This window comes from Thyridium curvatum, assembly GCF_004353045.1.
Source record: "Thyridium curvatum strain D216 chromosome Unknown NODE_7_length_750237_cov_83.650653, whole genome shotgun sequence".
NCBI classification, from domain to species: Eukaryota; Fungi; Ascomycota; class Sordariomycetes; order Thyridiales; family Thyridiaceae; genus Thyridium; species Thyridium curvatum.
This window is the reverse complement of record NW_022156762.1, coordinates 224,490-242,450: the sequence shown is the minus strand read 5'-3', so window position 1 is coordinate 242,450 and position 17,961 is coordinate 224,490. Positions and strand designations below refer to the sequence as shown.

The 17,961-nt window shown below is 56.4% G+C and overlaps 5 protein-coding genes across 5 annotated transcripts; 3 read left to right on the top strand and 2 right to left on the bottom strand.

The window, feature by feature from the left end:
- Window positions 1-587: 587 nt before the first annotated feature.
- E0L32_001797 (uncharacterized protein) lies at window positions 588-2,888 on the top strand (the record flags this gene model as incomplete). Its single annotated transcript, XM_031135916.1, has 1 exon — window positions 588-2,888. The coding sequence occupies one exon, from the start codon at window positions 588-590 to the stop codon at window positions 2,886-2,888; it is 2,301 nt and encodes a 766-aa protein (XP_030989933.1).
- A 1,202-nt stretch (window positions 2,889-4,090) lies between these two features.
- On the bottom strand, window positions 4,091-6,345 carry E0L32_001796 (uncharacterized protein; the record flags this gene model as incomplete). The annotated part of the gene is made up of 3 exons (XM_031135915.1): window positions 4,091-5,023; window positions 5,247-6,119; window positions 6,190-6,345. The coding sequence occupies 3 exons, from the start codon at window positions 6,343-6,345 to the stop codon at window positions 4,091-4,093; spliced, it is 1,962 nt and encodes a 653-aa protein (XP_030989932.1).
- A 3,132-nt stretch (window positions 6,346-9,477) lies between these two features.
- Window positions 9,478-9,914, top strand: E0L32_001795 (uncharacterized protein; the record flags this gene model as incomplete). The annotated part of the gene is made up of 3 exons (XM_031135914.1): window positions 9,478-9,523; window positions 9,606-9,681; window positions 9,749-9,914. The coding sequence occupies 3 exons, from the start codon at window positions 9,478-9,480 to the stop codon at window positions 9,912-9,914; spliced, it is 288 nt and encodes a 95-aa protein (XP_030989931.1).
- Window positions 9,915-11,904: 1,990 nt separating this feature from the next.
- E0L32_001794 (uncharacterized protein) lies at window positions 11,905-13,611 on the top strand (the record flags this gene model as incomplete). The annotated part of the gene is made up of 1 exon (XM_031135913.1): window positions 11,905-13,611. One exon carries the CDS (start codon window positions 11,905-11,907, stop codon window positions 13,609-13,611), a length of 1,707 nt encoding a protein of 568 aa, XP_030989930.1.
- Window positions 13,612-14,521: 910 nt separating this feature from the next.
- Window positions 14,522-17,880, bottom strand: E0L32_001793 (uncharacterized protein; the record flags this gene model as incomplete). The annotated part of the gene is made up of 3 exons (XM_031135912.1): window positions 14,522-14,801; window positions 14,892-16,577; window positions 16,646-17,880. 3 exons carry the CDS (start codon window positions 17,878-17,880, stop codon window positions 14,522-14,524), a joined length of 3,201 nt encoding a protein of 1,066 aa, XP_030989929.1.
- Between the last annotated feature and the right edge of the window lie 81 nt (window positions 17,881-17,961).

Here is a 17,961-nt window from a genome sequence, read left to right as displayed (position 1 = left end):
TCGGCGGGCAGGGGCCTCAGGAAGTTCTTATATCATGGCTGTTGAGACAATCCTTGGTGAGTTGTCTAGACCCGTCAAGGCTATGCTGGCGTCAAAATGGGGGGGTTTATTCGATTCCGGTTTGCTTATTTTGCTATTCGGTCTCCTTTGAGGTCATCAGGATCTCCTGTAACGATACATGCTACATGCCTGCCCTGCTTCTTGCGCAGGAGCTAAATGAGGGTTCCTGAAATTAGACAAGTTTGCCGTGTTTTATCATGAAAACAGCAGGGTGGTTGGTCTCATCTTGCAGAAGTGGTACTAAAAGTAATACCAAAGTGAATAACGAATTTCCTTCCTCCAGCTTCGGTTCACCCATAAACAGTCACCGAGTTGACAAAGCGTTCTTCTATTCATCGCCCACAATAGGCTGGCCGTGGCCTGAAGTCCCTTTTGCACTGCAGCTTTGTCCTTGCTATATTTATTTCGATGATTCCGCTTCCGACCTCCACCAACCCATCGTCATCACATCAAAACCTCCTCATTTTCTTCTCACCACCTCAGAGTTCCTATCTCGCCTCTATCGAAAATAGTTTCGCCAGATCAGCATGGCGAGCCAACCAGCGCACCCCTCGACAGCAGGCGCCGAAGGAATCCCCCCTCCCAGCCAACGGCCCCTGAACCGACGAGCTGTCAAAACTCTCGACGATCTTGCCGAGGAAGAGTTCTCCGACGTTCCCAGGGAGCCCGACGGCTCCATATCGGCAGAGCACTTTCTGGAAGTGTGGAGAGCGCGCGAGGAGGACACGAGGAGGCGCGCGGCGGCTCTGACCGAGGCCCAGCTCCTGCAACTTGGCGTCGAACCCGATATAGCTGAGGTGCGCCGCTCCATCAACGAGCCCGCGCCGCCGCCGCTCAAGAAGATCTGCCGCGGCCAGGATGCGCAGGCCTACACCAAGTTCTACGACGAGGATGAAGAGGGCGAGGACGACGTCGACGTGGACGAGATCGTAGAGCGGGCCGCCGCCGGCCAGCACACGGGCCTGTCGAGGCTCGAGACCCTCATGCACGCCTTGATCATGGACGACGCGCCCCGGAAGCGGGAGCGCCGCGTCGCCTTCGACCTCATCAGCTCCATGGGCTCCAACACGATCCTCCTCGTCGAGATGTGCAAGCACCTGAACCCGGCCGACATCGTCAACGTCTACGCCATCAGCAAGGTCTGCCACGCCACCATCGACAGCTACCTCACGGCCAGCATCGCCCAGTGGACGAGCCACGCGTGCCCCGAGGCGGCCCGCGTCTTCCCCTGCTCCCTCTACCCCAGCATGTCGGTCCCGGACCCCATGGGCCGCGTCGTCGTCGAGACCAAGCCCGGCGGCGGCGGCGAGGTCACCAGGACGCGCATGGCGCCCTCCCTGCGGTGGTACGCCATGGTCTTCCGCCGCAGCCGGCGCGCGCGCGACATCCTCGCCTGCCTGGCGCGCAACGGCCACCGCACGCCGCGGGGCGCGCACGGCACCCTCCTCCGGCTCTGGCTCGTGCTCGACTGCGCCACGAGCAACGGGCGGCTCGACCTCTTCCACTGCGACACCCTCTTCTCCGAGGCCGACATCTACAACGGCCAGCTCTTCCTGACCAAGCTCAACATGCGCTTCAGCGACCCCGTGTACGGCCCGCGCCAGGAGCTCCTCTCGCGCCTCGTGCTCGCCCAGCGCGGCGGCATGACCCTGCTCTGGCGCATGCTGCGCGGCGACACCCTGGCCGGCGTGCGCGAGGGCCGCGTGCCCGAGGCGCTCGACCCGCAGCGCGTCGTGCAGATGCGCGTGCGGTACGACGTCGAGGTCGACGACGAGTGGTTCCACGAGGCCGAGCTGCCCATGCTCGGCGTGCCCTTTGACGAGGTCGGCAAGGGCCACACCGAGGGCTGGGGCGCCGGCGAGGCCCACCTGCTGCGCCTGGACGAGCTCCTGCCCGTCGAGGCCGCGCGGCGCGGCCTGCGGCTCGACGACCACCTGTGGTACATGGCCATGTGGGGGCACCTCGACTGTCGGACGGGCCTGAACCTCGTCCCCAGCGTCGACGAGATGTACATGAGCGACGACGAGCTGCCGCCCGCCGGCAAGGGGCTGCTCGACCGGTGTGGCAACGTGCCCTTTGAGCAGTGGGAGTGGCAGCCTTGGCACTCGTTCAAACGGCGCTGGAACGAGCTCAGCGTCGAGGAGAAGAGGGCCGTGTTTGAAGCGCAGCAGGACGAGCAGCTAGCGCTACAGGCCTGGGAGCACTACTCCGAGTTCGACAGTTCTGAGGATGACAGCGAGGAAGATGAGTCTGTGGCATCGACTGATGTAGACTTGTCTGGTATCGGCACCGTGAATGATCGTCTCTTCAACCCAAGCATGGCTTTCCCCTCTCGAATCTGGCAAACGGATTCCAATAACCTGAAACCCGCGTCCAAGATTCAGCTCAAACCGCGTGAGCAGGCGCTCGTCGACCAGTGTGTTGACGAGATCACCCGAAGGCTTCATGTAGAAGATCAGAGGATGGCCGAGGTCTCACTGGAGGGGCCGTATAACGAAAACCTAGACAACAAGGAGGGGTGGGAAGATGTATACAGAGAAGTGAAGCAGTCTTATCAAGATGACGCTGCTGATGGTGAGGACGGTGATGATGAGGACGACGGGGTGGAGGACGACGACGGCCATCAAGACATAGATGAGGACATGGATGAGGATACTGAGGAAGGCAACGAAGGTGATGTCGACGTCGATGACTACGACGACGACGACAGCCTCACCGAATGGCTTGGAGACGAGCTTCTCGATGAGCCGAGCTTGCAGCCCAGCGCTGTTTTGGAGATGGAGAAGATGGAGAAATATGTATTTTTCAACGACTTCCGACGATATTAGAAGCCACTTTTGTTTCTGTCAAGATACCCAGGAGTGGTCCTCGTCCTTTCCTCGATCACGAGATAGAGCCCATTGTTTCCAACACTAAGGGAATGGGCACACTTCCCGAGCTGACATCCACATCGAAGATACTCAAAGATCAATGTTTAGAGATGCTGAAATAGTAAATTAAAAGTTTCTTTCTATACGAGCAATTTGAGGCGGGGGTCGTTGTATCAAGGCCACACACACACAATCAGTGTGTGCGGTCTTGCACCTCCAATCTCAATCCCGGTATAGCAGTGAAATGCATCAGATCAGGAGGCGAAAATGGGACAAAGTCAGTTTCTGAGCATTGCTGCCACTGAAAGATCTGACTGTCCCTTTCCTACCCACGAGACAAACCCCCCGACTCCCCCAGAAAAGCCCATCCAGCAGACTCCACCGCCCCAGCTAAGTTGACAGCTACTTTTTGTTCCTTGAACCCACAGTAACACAATGATGAGAATGTATACGTTGCAAATTCTTTGGGGAAAGGGGGAAACAATGAAATGAGAGAAGACAAAGAGAAAACATAAAAGGAAAGACAAGAGATGAGAGTGATGAGAAAGAACAAAAATAAAATAAAAAAGGACCAGAAACAGGAAGCACCGAGAAATAAAGGTCTTTTTGGGCAAGTCCGAGTAACAAGGCCGCGATATATATCCCTTTTGTTCACCCCTTCGCTATGCACGCCCTTCTGGCTTTGGCCACACTGTCATGCCCTCTTCCGAGAAGATCCCCCCAAAGATGTAGGACAGGATGGCACTGCCCCGTAGATAAGGTATGACTTCCAATACCAGCCTGCCCTTCCGTTTGCCATTGACATTTGAGAGTGTCAACATGTGGAAAGGAAACGAAAAACTCCACCCCTTGGTACCCCTTGAGCACAAGAATCCTTGCTCTCACCAGCCCTGTAGATTTCAGCAGATCGGGCCAAAGCCGTTCCCCGCCATCTGCCTTTCCGCACCGTTTTTGCACCTTGCTTTTCTCGCTGTGGGGACCACCCGTATATCGACAATATAAACACCACAAGCTCCTGCCAAGGTTCGAATGCTCTATGTTCTGAGTCCAAAGGAAATTGTGGTCGAAAATAGTCACACAGAAAGCGATCAGACCATTGTAGTATGATGATCACACAGCGTCGACTGCCCCAGGTTGTTGATGGTTGGTTGTACATAAGTTTAGGCCGGCGACTTGCTAGGAGGCGCGGCCCCGCCGTTCTGTCGAGCGTCACCGCTGCTGACAGAGAGACTTCCAATCCCGGATGACAGGAAGGCGAATGGGTCATTTTCATTCTGCGAGTAGAAGTTGTTGGACGGGCCAGCAGAAGCAGGCCCGTTAGTAGCCGATTGGAATGCGGCTTCGGCGGCACGGCTGTCAAAAGGGCCAGCGGAGTGGGAACCCGGTGCCGGCCCAAAATGCGTGTTCAGCGACGGATAGGGCGCAGCGCCACCGGCAAGACCTGAGGGCAGAGCGTAGGTGCTGGGGGGGGCGCCGAACTGCTGACCGTAGCCTCCTCCAGAGGCAAACGGACCACCGGCGGAGGCGAAAGGACCAGGCCCGGGACCAGGTGTACCAGCCATAGAACCTTGGTTCATGTTGTAAGCAGCTGGAGGATCCATGGGCGAGGGATAGCCCGAGTCAGCCACAACAGCGGCACCAGCGCGACTGGCACCGCATCGGAGACAGCACACGTTCTTGGCAAAGTTGTGGTATCCGCACACCTCGTTGCCGCACTTCCAGTCGCCGGCTCGGAAGGGCACCACGCCACTTCCGCCCATGCGACCGCCATGTCCCATGTGCCCGTGGTGGCCGCCATGCTGAGGCGGTGGCATCATGGTCGGTGGGCCGTAGCCATATCCATAACCACCCATCTCGCCAGCGGCATTAGCACTGACGGCGGGGAAGGAACACCGGAAACAAGCGGTACGCCGCTGGAAGTTGGAGAAACCGCACGAAGGGCAGGTCCAGTCACCCGGTCGGGGACGATTCTTGCTCGGCGGGAACGGTGTCAGGATCTCTGCTGCCCGGTCGAGAACGCGGCTAGATGATGGGGAGACCTCGATGGCCTTCTCGTTCAGAGCGCGGCCGTTCATGCAAAGGCTTTCGGCAGCCTTGAAGAAACAGAATCAGTCAGTCACTGGAGTATGCAGTAGTGCTGGAGACAAGAAAATTATGAATACAAATGACGTGCTGAGCATACAAGTCGCAGAGTACTGGAATCTCAATCCACACAAAGCACAGCGCTTCAAGATTCAAAGCCAAAAGTCGAGCAAGGGGTACGGTTCGCGATAGTGGGGGAAACGCAATAGAAACCTTCAAAAACAGGAGACTCACCTCTTCGTGGGAAGAGAAGACGGCAAACCCAGTACCGGTCGGTTTGTGTTGCTCGGGCGTACGAAGTGTCCAAAAGGCGATAGGCCGGCCGCCGAATTGGGTGAACCAACTTTCGAGCTCGGACTGTGTGGTGTCGTGCGGAAGGCCAGACATATGCAGAACCTTGCTGCGCTCGGAGAGGAAGGCGCGGACATCAGCGCGAGCATCCATGGGTCGGGTGAGAACGTCGGGGTGCTCGTGTGGAGGCTGGGACTTGCGGATGAGGCCGCGGAGCACTCGGGCAAGAGTGACAGCCTCCTCCATCGCACGGCGAGGAGACGCCGGAGCGAGGGCTTGCAGGTGGAAGGGAAGGTTGTGCTTGATGGGGGCGCTGGACTGCACGGCTTCAACCTCGAGCGCGGCGCAAATATTGGCCAGGGAGGAAGGTCCGAAAGGAAGGGATTCGGGGTGGTGTTGCTGCCAGCGCTGATACTCGGTGCGGAGGTCGAAGGTCCGCGAGTGCTGGAGGTACGGCGGAAGGACTACAGACTTGTCGCGGGCTTCCCGTGGGAGCTGGACACGCAGGTCCCAGGCCTCGAGGGTGACGAAGACGAAGTCGAGGTTCTGCGAGGTGAGGTGCTCGGAGGCGAAGGCATCGAAGCGGTTGATGGCATCACGGAAGGTGCCGGCATTTCGTACATGTTCCCAGGTCAGGGTCGTCAAGCTCGCTGGAGGGGGCGCGATTGTTAGTGAGGAGCCCAAGGGCCGAGAGTTGCCCAGGGGCTCTTTCTTGCATCTCCCGCGTGGGGATTGACAGGTATAGGGGGGGTTCTTACTGCAGAGAGGAGTGATGGGAGTGTTGATGGGCTTGACAAGAACGCTCTCGCGGTGGATCTGGGATTGGACATGGTCAGCCGAAGCTCTCAAGCCTGGGTAAAGGGGCGGGTGTGCAATGCAAGCTCACCTCGTCCAGAGACTTCGCGTCCAGCAGGATCCACCCAATCTCGATGACCTCGGCCGAGTCCTTGGTCACGTAGACCCCGTGTTCGTCACAGGTGGTTGCAACGTGGATAACCACGTAGCGATCGATATTGGGCTGCGAATTTTGCTGAGCAGCCATGGTTGCGAGGAGTTCGGGTGGGTTCCGCGGGAATTTTGAACTTCAGGAGCTCGGGGACAGGAAACCGAACCAAAGGTGAGAGGTTGCTGAGCGGGTGGGAAGTGACTCTCAAAGCTTCCCGGAAAGCTGCAGTAATAATACAGGCAACGGAAAGGGGCAGCGTTCGGGAGAATGGTCGACGACGACGAAGGGGGGGTGGTGAGAGACGGGCCCCCAAGATGTGCAGGATGGTCTGTATCGAGCCAGAGGTCGAGCGAGCCTGGGAGCTTTCGCACGCACTCAACGACGATTGAGGCGCGTCTGGGGTGAGAGGTATAAAAAAAAGACAATGCACGGCTAGCAGAGGAATCACGGCAAAGTGAAGAAAAACCGAAGGAGCCCCCTTATGGAAATGCTTACCACCCTCGTAGTGTGAGGAGGTGGTTTCGATGTTTTGGGGAAGAAGAGGAGGATGTGAAGGGGGGGTGGCAGAAAAGAGAACGTCTTGCAGGATGGAGGAAGAGTGAGGAAAATTGATGGACGGTTGTCTTTTGGCGCCAAAAAAAAAGAGGATAGCACACTCTCGGACCACAGAAGACAGTGCAGACAGTGGAGTTGACTGCCTGTGGCCTTTGAGAAGCACCCCCCTTCGCAATATTTAGTTGGTGGATTGAATGCACAGTAGATGTAACTACAGTAGAGAGGTAACTAAGGTAGGTAGGTAGGGGGCAGCCCTGGCTTCTCTATCTCTCCTTCTTGCGTCTCCAGTTTCTCCTCCATACCTAAGGTATCCATAATCCATATCCATCCGCTTCCCCCGGCGGCTGGTACGGTCTCAAAGTTCCAAGTGAAGCACTTATATTAAATTACCTAGGGAAGCAAATAGGGGACGACAACTGCACAACTCAAAGTACCTCCCTTGTCTTCCCATGATGCTGTACTTGACCTAGGTACTACCTTATGTAGATTGCCAACTCAAAATGAACTGCTTTACCAAGTTCGAGGTTGGTCAAGGAGGTACCTCTAGACAGGTACTTACTTACCTGCCCGTTGGCGCAAAACCGGTGGTGCCAGGTACTAGCAGCCTCAGGTTTAGCACAGCCGAGTTGCAGGCGGCCTCGGGTCCCCTTTTCATGTTTGGTCTCCACTGAAACCGCCCCAACCAGGTACCGGCGGGCATACTAGGCATTGCTAAATTAGGTAAATGTGGGCTCGAGCTGCTGGGTGGTGCGGGAGAACGTGTTGGACGTGTCAGGGTCCTGTGTGCTGTGTGCTTGAGCGCAAAGACCAGACACACACACAAATGCACGCGGCTTCCCTGCAAGTGCTCGAGTACTTGCAGAATGTTAGGTGTCAGTAACAGGCTTGTGGGCTTGAGGTACTATGCAGGTATTGTAGAGAGGCAGGCAGGATGTTGGAGCACAGCGTTGGATGTGATACTTTTGTCGTGATATTGCCATGGCGTGTTACCCCTTTTCGACAAGGCTGAAGCCTGTTCCTCGCCGCCGGCCTGCGAAGCTAGGTCAAGCATTGAAATACGGCAAATTGTGTCCAGCTTTCTGCTTGCGGCGACTGGGTAACTGCCTGGACACATCATTCTTCTGGGCTTGTCTGGAATATTGAAACGGTGTGGAAGCACCTCGAGTTATCATGAATCCAGCCCTGCCGGGTGACCACGGGAGTATCCTAATTCATTCAGGTCCATAGCGAACCCAGGTGATCAGAAGCTACTCTCCCTACGGGCCCTGCTCCCCTAACTACCTACTTGCACCTACTTGCTCCATCAAGTCTCCAGCTGCCCACCTTATCAAATTAGGCGCCTGCATTACTGGCTTGTCACAACACATCTTGTTCCAGAATTGACGACCGATGCCAATATCTACGCACAGGCTGCAGAGTACCTTAGGTAGGTAGGCATCACATTGCCTCCGTACCCGGGTAGCGTGTCGAGAGCCGTGCCCCTCAACAGAGAGACAGATCAAACGAGATAAACTATGGGCAGGTGTTTGAAATTGAAGAGCCCGTCATCGGCTCCACCAATCCATGCAAGTATCCTCTTTATCCTGAAGTCACACGTTGAATTGTCTCCATCTTCCTGGACCTTTCCAAGGCAGCTATGGTCAGTTTCTCGAAATCTATTTGTTCCCCTCTCAAGTCGACAGAGAAGAAGAGAAGAAGCTCAGATCAGAGTAGCAAGGTCCAACACGAAGATCCTTTGCCTGGGCTACACACTTATCGCCATGAAGCCGCCCTAGGCATCCTCTCCATCCGCGCTGTCAGGGACTCGAAAGACACGCTAGTGCAATCGGGCCAGCCATCCGGCATCTTGCATGGTTCACAGGGCCCCCCCAATACCGTATACGTAAGCTACCAGTACTCGGGCGGGGCATGGATACTCCCATGCCATGGACGTACCCAGAGCGCCATGCAACCATCCAGAACTTCCATTTATCGGACGTCGTGGGATGAGACCATCTCCTTACTCCGTAGGTCTTCCGCTCCACGCAAGTACTCGAATGGTAGGGATGGTATCAACGCCAAGGTACGCTTGCAACTATTCTATTCGTGCGAAGCATGACAGCCGTCCCAAGGTTGTCAGTGCCTGATGCGACTCTTATGTGGACACATGGTGGAAGCATTGATTGTACATAAGTACCTGCTTGATCTTTCCCAAACCTACGGGAAAGGGAGAAAGCTGGAATGTGGCGTTACGAATGGGAAAGATGTAGGTAGGGTGGTACGTGGTCCGTAGGCGCCTTGGGGTGCCGGTTTCCCATGCTTTGCGTAGCGGCCGCCGGTGAATCAGGATATTTACGTCATGCCATGTCGCTGGGTCCCGGAGCAGCTATTGGCCACCAGTTTGACCAACTTATCCAACCTGGTTTAACAAACTGGCTCCCAGCCCGCCAGTCCTGCTTTACAGAGTGCTTTGGATGATGCTTGATATTGGCCAGCTCAGCGAAGCCTTACAAAAGGATCCGAGGTTCCGTCCCAACTTGCACAACGCACACACACGTCTTCCTTCCTCCAACCATATTCCCTCCCCTCACAGCACCACAAGAATCCCACCCACTCGAATAACCACCGGCATCCAGCTCTCGCATACACTTGGTTCGTCTTCTTAGGACAAGTCGAAAGCCTATCACCGCCAAAATGGGTGCTGCCTCTGCGGTCATCGTCATCATCGCAATTATCTTCTGTGAGTGCTCGTCTTGCGCCGGGCCAAGAATGCTGTCGAGTTGGGGCAGCGTCGCTGATGATCTGAACCACTCACCACACAGTCCCTCCTCTCGGAGTCTTCCTCCTTGCCGGATGTGGCGCTGACTTCTGGATCAATGTCTGCCTGACCCTACTCGGGTAAGCCACTCGATGCTCCCGCCTGTCGTGAATTCAGTCAAGAATCATGTACTGACACCCGGCCCAGCTACATTCCGGGCCACATCCACGCGTTTTATCTAGCATATGTCTACTACGACCGCCGTGAACAGGCTCGAGAAGGCCGCTACGCAGCGACCCATGCGCCGGGGATCTACAGTGACCGTGTCCAGACTGGCGGAGGCGGGTACGGCACGATCGCGCACCAGACCTAGTTCGACAATGGTATGGATGGAAGGCAAGGGGTCCAGCAGGGAAGAAGCTATGCGGTCATAGCTATTTCGACGATTACAACGATCACTCACGGGTGCTACTCACTCTGTACTCTTCATTCCCTTCTAGAAGATGGATTTTGGGGGCTTTTCTCCTTCCCGGTATGTCTCTCGGGATCGGCGACCTGCTCGAGAAGAGGAAAGGATTGCGCAACGCAATCTATTGTTCACCGGTGCCCAGGTTTGCTGTGTCTGTACGATCCGACAATGCGGTGGAAATTGTAGTGAATGCCTTTCCCGGAAGACTGGTGCGCAATAATCATGTTATACGTTGATAATTCACACGCCCAGCAGAGGTATATTTTCAACCATAGGGGCGCGCCTTCACACCTCTGCACATAGGTATTGACAGTCACAATCCATTTCGAGCGTTGCCTAGGAGTCCCGACCCAGTCTCCTACGGCTGTCTGTGTTTGTCGTAAGTAGCAGAACACAATACTTTACCTACCAACCTACCTACCTAACTATACTCCTCGAGGCGAAGGGTGCAGTCGAAAGTGTGGAGGTGGATGGGCTGGCACAGGCTGGAATGGAAGCATGTTCTTTGGATGCATCCAGAACGAAAAGGGTGGCGATCTGCCGCTCGTTTCGGGACTTCCCCCTCCTTTTCCACTCCCCCATTGTCCATTGTCCATTGTCTGTGCCGTGTCGTGTCCTACACACGTTGTCCGTCTCGCCTTGACAACACAAGCCTACATATAGGTAGCGTACAGCTAGCCATCGAATCAATCAATCAGTCAGTCAATCAATCGTCCAGATAAATAATAACTATAGCTAAGGACATACATACATAGTCTACATACATTAGACAGACAAAATCGATCCGGCCAAATCAGAAGGAAGCCCAGCCCAGGCCGCGCGCCAGTCAGAGCTCCTCCCCGTCGAGCTCGAGCCTTTAAACGACAGCCACGACTTCGTGCAGCTCGCCGCAGCGGATTTGATGCACCTCTTTCCCCCTCCTCCCTCGCCATCCCCGCTCTGCTTTTCCTTTTGATCCAATTACACGCTCGACAACATCTCTTGTCGCATCCAAACAGATCCATTGTCTGCCCTTTTTTTTTTTTAATGCTGCCTCTCGAGTCTCGCCCGTCTGCTTCGAACTCGCCCGGCCACGAACGAGGCACAGGCCAGACAACGCATGCGCGCTCCGGCACACATAAAGCAGAGACGGAACCATCTGCACCGCCAGGCAGGGAGCGAAACGAGCAATCTTCCATCCTTGTCGTTTGCTGGTGATGTTGAACTTTGCGCAATTAGCAATACATCTCAGCGCCGCACCGTTCACCGCAATATAGCAACTGCGACAGCCGCTGCAACCACACAGTCTGCTCCTCGGGGGGGGTGTCACTCTTCCAAACATTGAACCCACCACCGCCAGCACTCTCTTTGTATCATGGCTCTTCGACCCTGATACAAAATCGATCAGGCCTTGCTGATTGCTTTCGTATGATACCGCATTTACTGGCTCTTACCGTCCCGTTCCCGTTCCCGTTCCCGGTGACGCTCTCCGCTTCTTTCCAAGACATCAACCCCCCTCCAGGGTTCGCCTACAGCCATGAGCTCGAGCTGATCTATGACCCTTCTGCTACCTATCTCCATCCCCACCACACACACACACACGGACACACACACACGGACACACACACACGGACACACACACACGGACACACACACATACACATACACATACACACATACCTCACATACCTACCTCGCATACCTATCTGCAAGAGTAGGTTTCTGGGGGTTCCCGCCCCGAACCGTCTGCCCCACGATTGCTGCCGGCCAGGCCAGGCCTGCATCGTCCTACCAGGACCGCAGCTCTCGCTCTGCTGGTCATTCCTGCGTCCACCTCACACCTCATGCCATGTATATATATCAGAATCCACACGCCTCCGGGCCAGATCAGCATCCCCATGCAGGACATCCTAGCATGAATGCCACCGATACTGCCCAGCTTCCGTCTTCATCTACTGCGCAGATATCTGCTACTCCATCCTCCCACCCCCGGCGGCCCCCTTCATCCGTCAACTCTGCCCGCCTCCAGCCTCCCGCTGCCCAGCAACATCCTCCCCACAAGGATGCGCGCCGCTCACTGCCTCTGCCCTTCCCACCCATATTCTTCGCTCCCAACAACGCATCGTCGACCTCGCTAGTCTCGTCCACGGCCGAGGGGAGACCAATACCCCTCGACGACTCGACCACCGCCAATCGAACCTCTGCTCTTCGCGAGCTCAACAGCCACTATCCTTCCCCTGTCCTGCGCCACCGATATTCCAAATCTTCAGGTCCGCAAAGCAGCACCTACTCCCAGCCCGTTATCGTCCGGACATACAGCGGGCCATCCCCGTCTCAACATCCCTATGCCAAAAGCCATTCGGGACAGTATCGATCGCACATCCCCGGCCGTTCAGCACTCCGGAAACCGCCCGGTGTGGTGGCATCATCGACTGCGGCTGCCCTCTCCACCTCGACCCCTACACCTGGCTGCCTTGAACCACGGGTGGTGATCGCGAATGGCTGGTCGGTGAACATGGCACGGAATAAGCCCAAGAAGAAGTCAGCATGGAGTTGGTTAAGCCGGCGGGACTCGGACGAGCAAGATGAGGCTCGTTTGCCTCCGTTGGAAGCGTATTCCTTCAAGGGCTTCATGGCCAACCTGCAGGCGCAGGATAGCGACATCGACGCAGACCTGGACCGCATCGCCGAGATCTGTGCGCGGTCTCGCTACAGCTTGAGTAACCAGTACGAAGTACACATGAAACCCCACGGATCGGGCTCCTCCTTCGCGGGCGCGGGAGCACGAGGCGCACGGAGCGAGACTGCGTCGAGTAGCAGCGGGAGGCGACATAGAAACTCGTCCAAGCATCAAGGGGCCCTAACGCTGCAGGCGGTGCAGTCGGACGACGAAACATCAAGGGCCCATCGTAAACGTCGAAGTGGGGGTAGGAGACGGAGTATCGCGTACGGCACACTCGAAACCATCATGTCTTCGAGCCGGTCTTCCGAGGAGGACAAGTCCAAGAAGAGGTCGGCTCAAGAGATAGCGGAGGAGGTGCGAGGGCGGGCGGCATTGAAAAAGGCGGAATCGGTTCGTGATCGGTCTCATTCCGGGTCCGGATCCGGATCCACCGACGAAGGTCTGACGTCGGGTCCGAAATCCACCGCCCAGGCGCCAAAGCCGACACGGAAGAAGTCAACCTCCTTTGCTCACGCCGTGATTGACAGCACCAGGCAGCTTGGTACCACCCACCACCCCACGACGCCCCGAGGTTCGGCGGCCGCGCTGGTAAGCGAGCCGGCTCTACCGCAGACATCGAGCAGCCACTTGGAGATCCGAACGGGACCCGCCATCTCGCAGACCGTTGATCAAACCAGTGCGCCACGGCCGCGCCCGGCTAACATGGACAGAGTCGAGGAGAGCCAGTTGCCGTACTCGCGACCATCTGTACTGCCCTCGGAGGAGACCGGCATCTCGGCGACGGCGTTGTTGACGAGCCTGAGCAGCTGGGTGCCTTGGAAATCGAACGGCGATCTGTCCGGGACGGGAAACCCAAGCCACGCCGAGGGGAGCTTGAGGTCCCTCTTGAAGTCTGCAGAGGAACACCAAACCCAGGGAACCGACCAGGACCGCCCGTGAAGTACGATGAGCGAAGGGGGTTTGAGAGGTCCTAGCAGGGAATGAATCAGGCACTTACCCAACATGGCCCGCTTTCAGAAGACTGCAACGAAGGAACTCCCACTCGGCACGGAATCGAGATGAACACTACCGGGGTTCTTGTGTATAATATGCCATTCACGACAGCCTACGATCATCATGACCAAAAATTGATACGAGCAACACGAATTTGAACGAAACGGATAATTGGACGGACTGCAGAGGATTTCTTAGGAGCGAGCTGAGGGTTTTACACAAGAGTTTGGAAGAATACTATCCCGAATCAAAAAGTGATTTAAAGAGGAAACGAAACCCTGATGGAAGATTGGAAGAGGCGGCGGCGTGCAACTGTTTCCTTAGACACTGCAAAGAATACATGTACACTGTGCGATCTGTCACACAAAGAACTCTGCAACCTCCCAATGCAATGTGAGACCAGCGATCCCGAGTTGCCACTGGGGTTGGGGTGTACTTCATAATCTTCGAATTAGAACAACAGCTCTATAACCATCCCAATTGAGCATGCCAAATATGTAAGACTTCCTATACTCTGGCAATGCCATGCATCTTTAGACAAGCCCCTTTGTTGTTTCCCACACAAACACACACTCTCTCCCAAGACTTCGCCTCGGTCGTTTTGATGTTCTGAGAACGCCGTGCATGCATGCCCCTCCTTTGTCTTGCTCTCCCTCTCCCAGACGCCCCTTTCATGATATGGTCTCGCTGCGATTGTGGTATAATGATGCACATAAATGCAGATAGCCAGCCTTCCTATCCTCTGTCTCTCAAAAAGACCTGTTTTGGATGTAAACTCAATGCGCCCTTTTTTCGTTTCTTTCCTTCCAAAAAAGCTGGTTGAAGTTGCGCATACAACTGATAAAAAGACTCTGTGTCAGCCGCTCTTTGCTGCCGGGGCGGGTTCCGAGGTCTGATCGGCGGCAGCAGCAGGAGGAGGCGGAGGAGGCGGAGGAGGTGGGGGCACATCGATATGCTGCCTCTTCGTGTCGCGGTGGTTCTCGAGGCTGTCGGCCGCGCGCTTCTTCTCTCTATCCTTGCCACCTCCGCCGCTTTCCTTGGCAGCAGCTCGGCGCGCCTCCCGCTCCTTGCGCTCGTTCTCTCGCCGCAGCGCCTTGGATTCGAACTCGTGCCAGTCGCCATCGATATTTGCCAGCCTAGACGTGGAAAAAGTTCAAGCGTTAGCGCTACTCGAGGGGTGCTTGGGGAGAGCCGAAAGAAAGGTTGTTCAGCAGTATATCACTCACTCTGTAGCTTGCCGTGGGGCGGGCTCCTCCACGGTGAAGTAGGGGTGATCCAAGACTTCCGAGGCGTTTGGACGCTTCGCGGGGTCGTATCGGAACATGGCGGCAAGTAGATCGAAGGCGGCAGATGATAGCCGATCCCGATATTTCTCAGCAAACAGGTTGGGTCTCTTATATCCCGGTCGGAGGAGCTCAAACCAAGGCATATCTGTCAGGGTCGGCCAGTCCGTACGGTTAGGGGTGCCCAGAACAGCGTAGATCTTCTCGAGCTGATTAATCTCACCACCATCGCCGGGGAAGATGGCGTGGCGGGTGAAAATTTCCACCAGGACGCAGGCCGCACTCCATATGTCAACCGCTGGTCCATACTGCGTCTCGCCTAGAAGCAGCTCCGGCGACCTGTACCAGATAGTAATAACGCGGTTGGTATAGTCGAGCTGGTGGCGTTTGGCGTAGAACCGAGCAAGTCCAAAGTCAGCAAGTTTCAAGATGCCATCGCTGCTGACCAAGATGTTGGCCGCTTTGATGTCTCGATGGAGAACGCCGCGTCGGTGGAGGTAGTCCAGGCCCTCAAACAATTGCTTGGCTAGGTGCTTCCTCTGTGCAGAATCAAGTTTGAAGCTTGGGTGGTTCAGGAGCCCGGTCAGATCGTGAGACAGATATTCGAATACCATGAAGCAGTCGTTCTTCTCGACCATGACCTCTTGGAGCTTGACAATGTTGATGTGCTTGAGAGACTGCAGCAATTTGATCTCCCGGACCGCCGTGACAGGAAAGCCGTCCCGCTCACCTTCCATCCGTATACGTTTGAGAGCGACAAGCTTCTTGGTGTAGACATGAAGACCTTTGAAAACTTTACCGTACGTGCCTGAGCCTACCACCGACTCATTCCCGGGCTTTCGGAAGAAGACTGACTCGGAGGCAGCAAGATCATCGGGGAGAGACGGACGGGCTTTAGGGCGTCTCATGATCTTCTTGACCTTGCGGACTCGCGGTGGTTGTTGGGCCCTGGGAGGTGCTGGGGGATCGGGCCGACTCCGATACTCAGACCGTGCCCGCGATGAAGCAGGTTCAGTCGGGACACTGCGAGGCAAATCCCTACGGTCCTTATCTTCGTTGCGAAGGTCCTCGCGTCTCTGAGGAGCGGAATTGAATTTTGAAGCTATTTCGGCTTTCGGTGTAGCCACTGCAGGCTTCGAGGCTGCCTTGAAAGCGAAGCTGAACTTGGAGCCTTGCGGTCCAGTCGGAGGGGGTCGAGCTGGCGGCGGCATTTCATCTTCGGCGCTTGCTTTTCCCTTGCCCGTATCTTCGACTTGAAGATCTTTGGAAGGCCTGAAAGGATTGTCATCTTCATGATTTGCGACTGCCGTATCGACGTCAGAAGCGTGGCCGCTTTCGGATTGAGCAGATGCCGGCATAGGACTGCTCTGGCCGCTGCCTCCCTGGGAGTTGGATCGCCATTGGCCGCCTTTTAGAGCGTTGCCTCGTTGCGCTGATCGGGAAGAGTTGAAGGAAGGCCCTCGAGGACCTGCGGGACTACTTCTATAAGCACCGCGGGTCGGTCCCGTCGGGTATTGTTGTGAGCTGGGCCCCGTTGGGGGTCCCACGGAGGGAGAATGAGGCTGAGGGTACTGGCCTGCTGGGCCGTGTGGCGAGAAATGACCCTGGGCATAAGACGAATGATAGTGGCTGTGGGCACGATGGTATAAGTATAATGAGACTCATGTATAAAGATCAGGCCAGGCATCAACACTTACGAGTGCGGCGAGAATTGCTGCTGCTGCCCGCCCCATCCTTGACTGCCGCCGTACGGCGACTGGGGCGGTGGAGAGCCTTGGAAGGAGGAGTTAGGAGTCCCATGGCCAGATGATTGTGAGACGCGTCGACCGTCGTGCGATCCTCCATAGTGGCCTTTCGTAGGGTATGCGGCATTATGCGTCTGAGGGCCAAGCCCTGGGCGGAAGCCTCCCCGTGCAGTCATGTTCACCTCGATGATATTTGCCCCAGACAAAGACTCCGAACCTTTCGATGCCCTCGAATGATCCCTCTTCCTGTTCCGTCGCTTGGATCTCGACTCCTTACGGTCTCTTGGAGAGCGTGGCGGTGGGTAGACTGACCCCTGTCTACGCGAGTCGGGATCCGGGCTTGGCTTGCGGTGTGAAGCTGGATAGGACGCAGTTTGCCGGTCACCCCTCGATGTGGAAGGAGACCTATGCCTTGAGAGCGATCGTCTTCGGGATGCGGGTGGTGGTGACCGACTACGGAATCGTGACCGTGGTTCTCCTAGTGGGCGAAGGTTGGGATTATCGTCTGTTGCGTCTCCTCCAGCCAGGGCTGGAGAGCGCGAGCGACCACGGGGTGGCTGCTGATCCCGAGCGTTCCGTCCTCTATTTCTGTTTCTGGCGCGCCGTCGTTCGCGACGAGACGGAGATCGAGCACGCTGGGGAGATGGTGAAGGGCGGCGGGGATGGTGAGGTGATTGGGCAGCCGCTCGAAGGCGTTCTCGAGGTCTTCTCGGGCTGTCGTTCCTCCTTGAGCGTTTCGATGAGGACGGCTCTGCCGATACACCGGGACTCCTAGGCCGCTTGTAGTGCGGCGATTCGCGTGACGTACCGATTGAGCGACCGACGCTATCGTGGCGGTCGCCTATCTCTCGATGCGAGGGCCCGTGGCGCGCACTCTGGGACGGAGCAGAGTCCAGGGCGAGCTCGCGATCCCTGGGGCCTCCCCGGAACTCCGGTGAGCGCGGCTGGCCAGAGCGCCTAGGACGGTCTATGCTGCGTTCTCGCGATCTGTGTCGGGGTCGAGGAGGACCAGGCTGAGACCTGTGGACGGAGGGATCCTGGGAGCTACCCTTCCTCTTATCCCTATCGCGTCCCGTTGAACGATGAGAAGCAGGAGGGGGAGAATGCGTTCGGATAGAATTCATGCCTCGACCATCCCTGCCTCTGTCTCTCAGGGCATCGCCGGGTTTGCGGTCGTCTTCTGGCATTGCAACATCGCGAGGATGGTGATATTGCGAGGTCCCCATCTGCGGCACGAGAGTCGATTTGAGTTTTAGTGCTGGACAAGG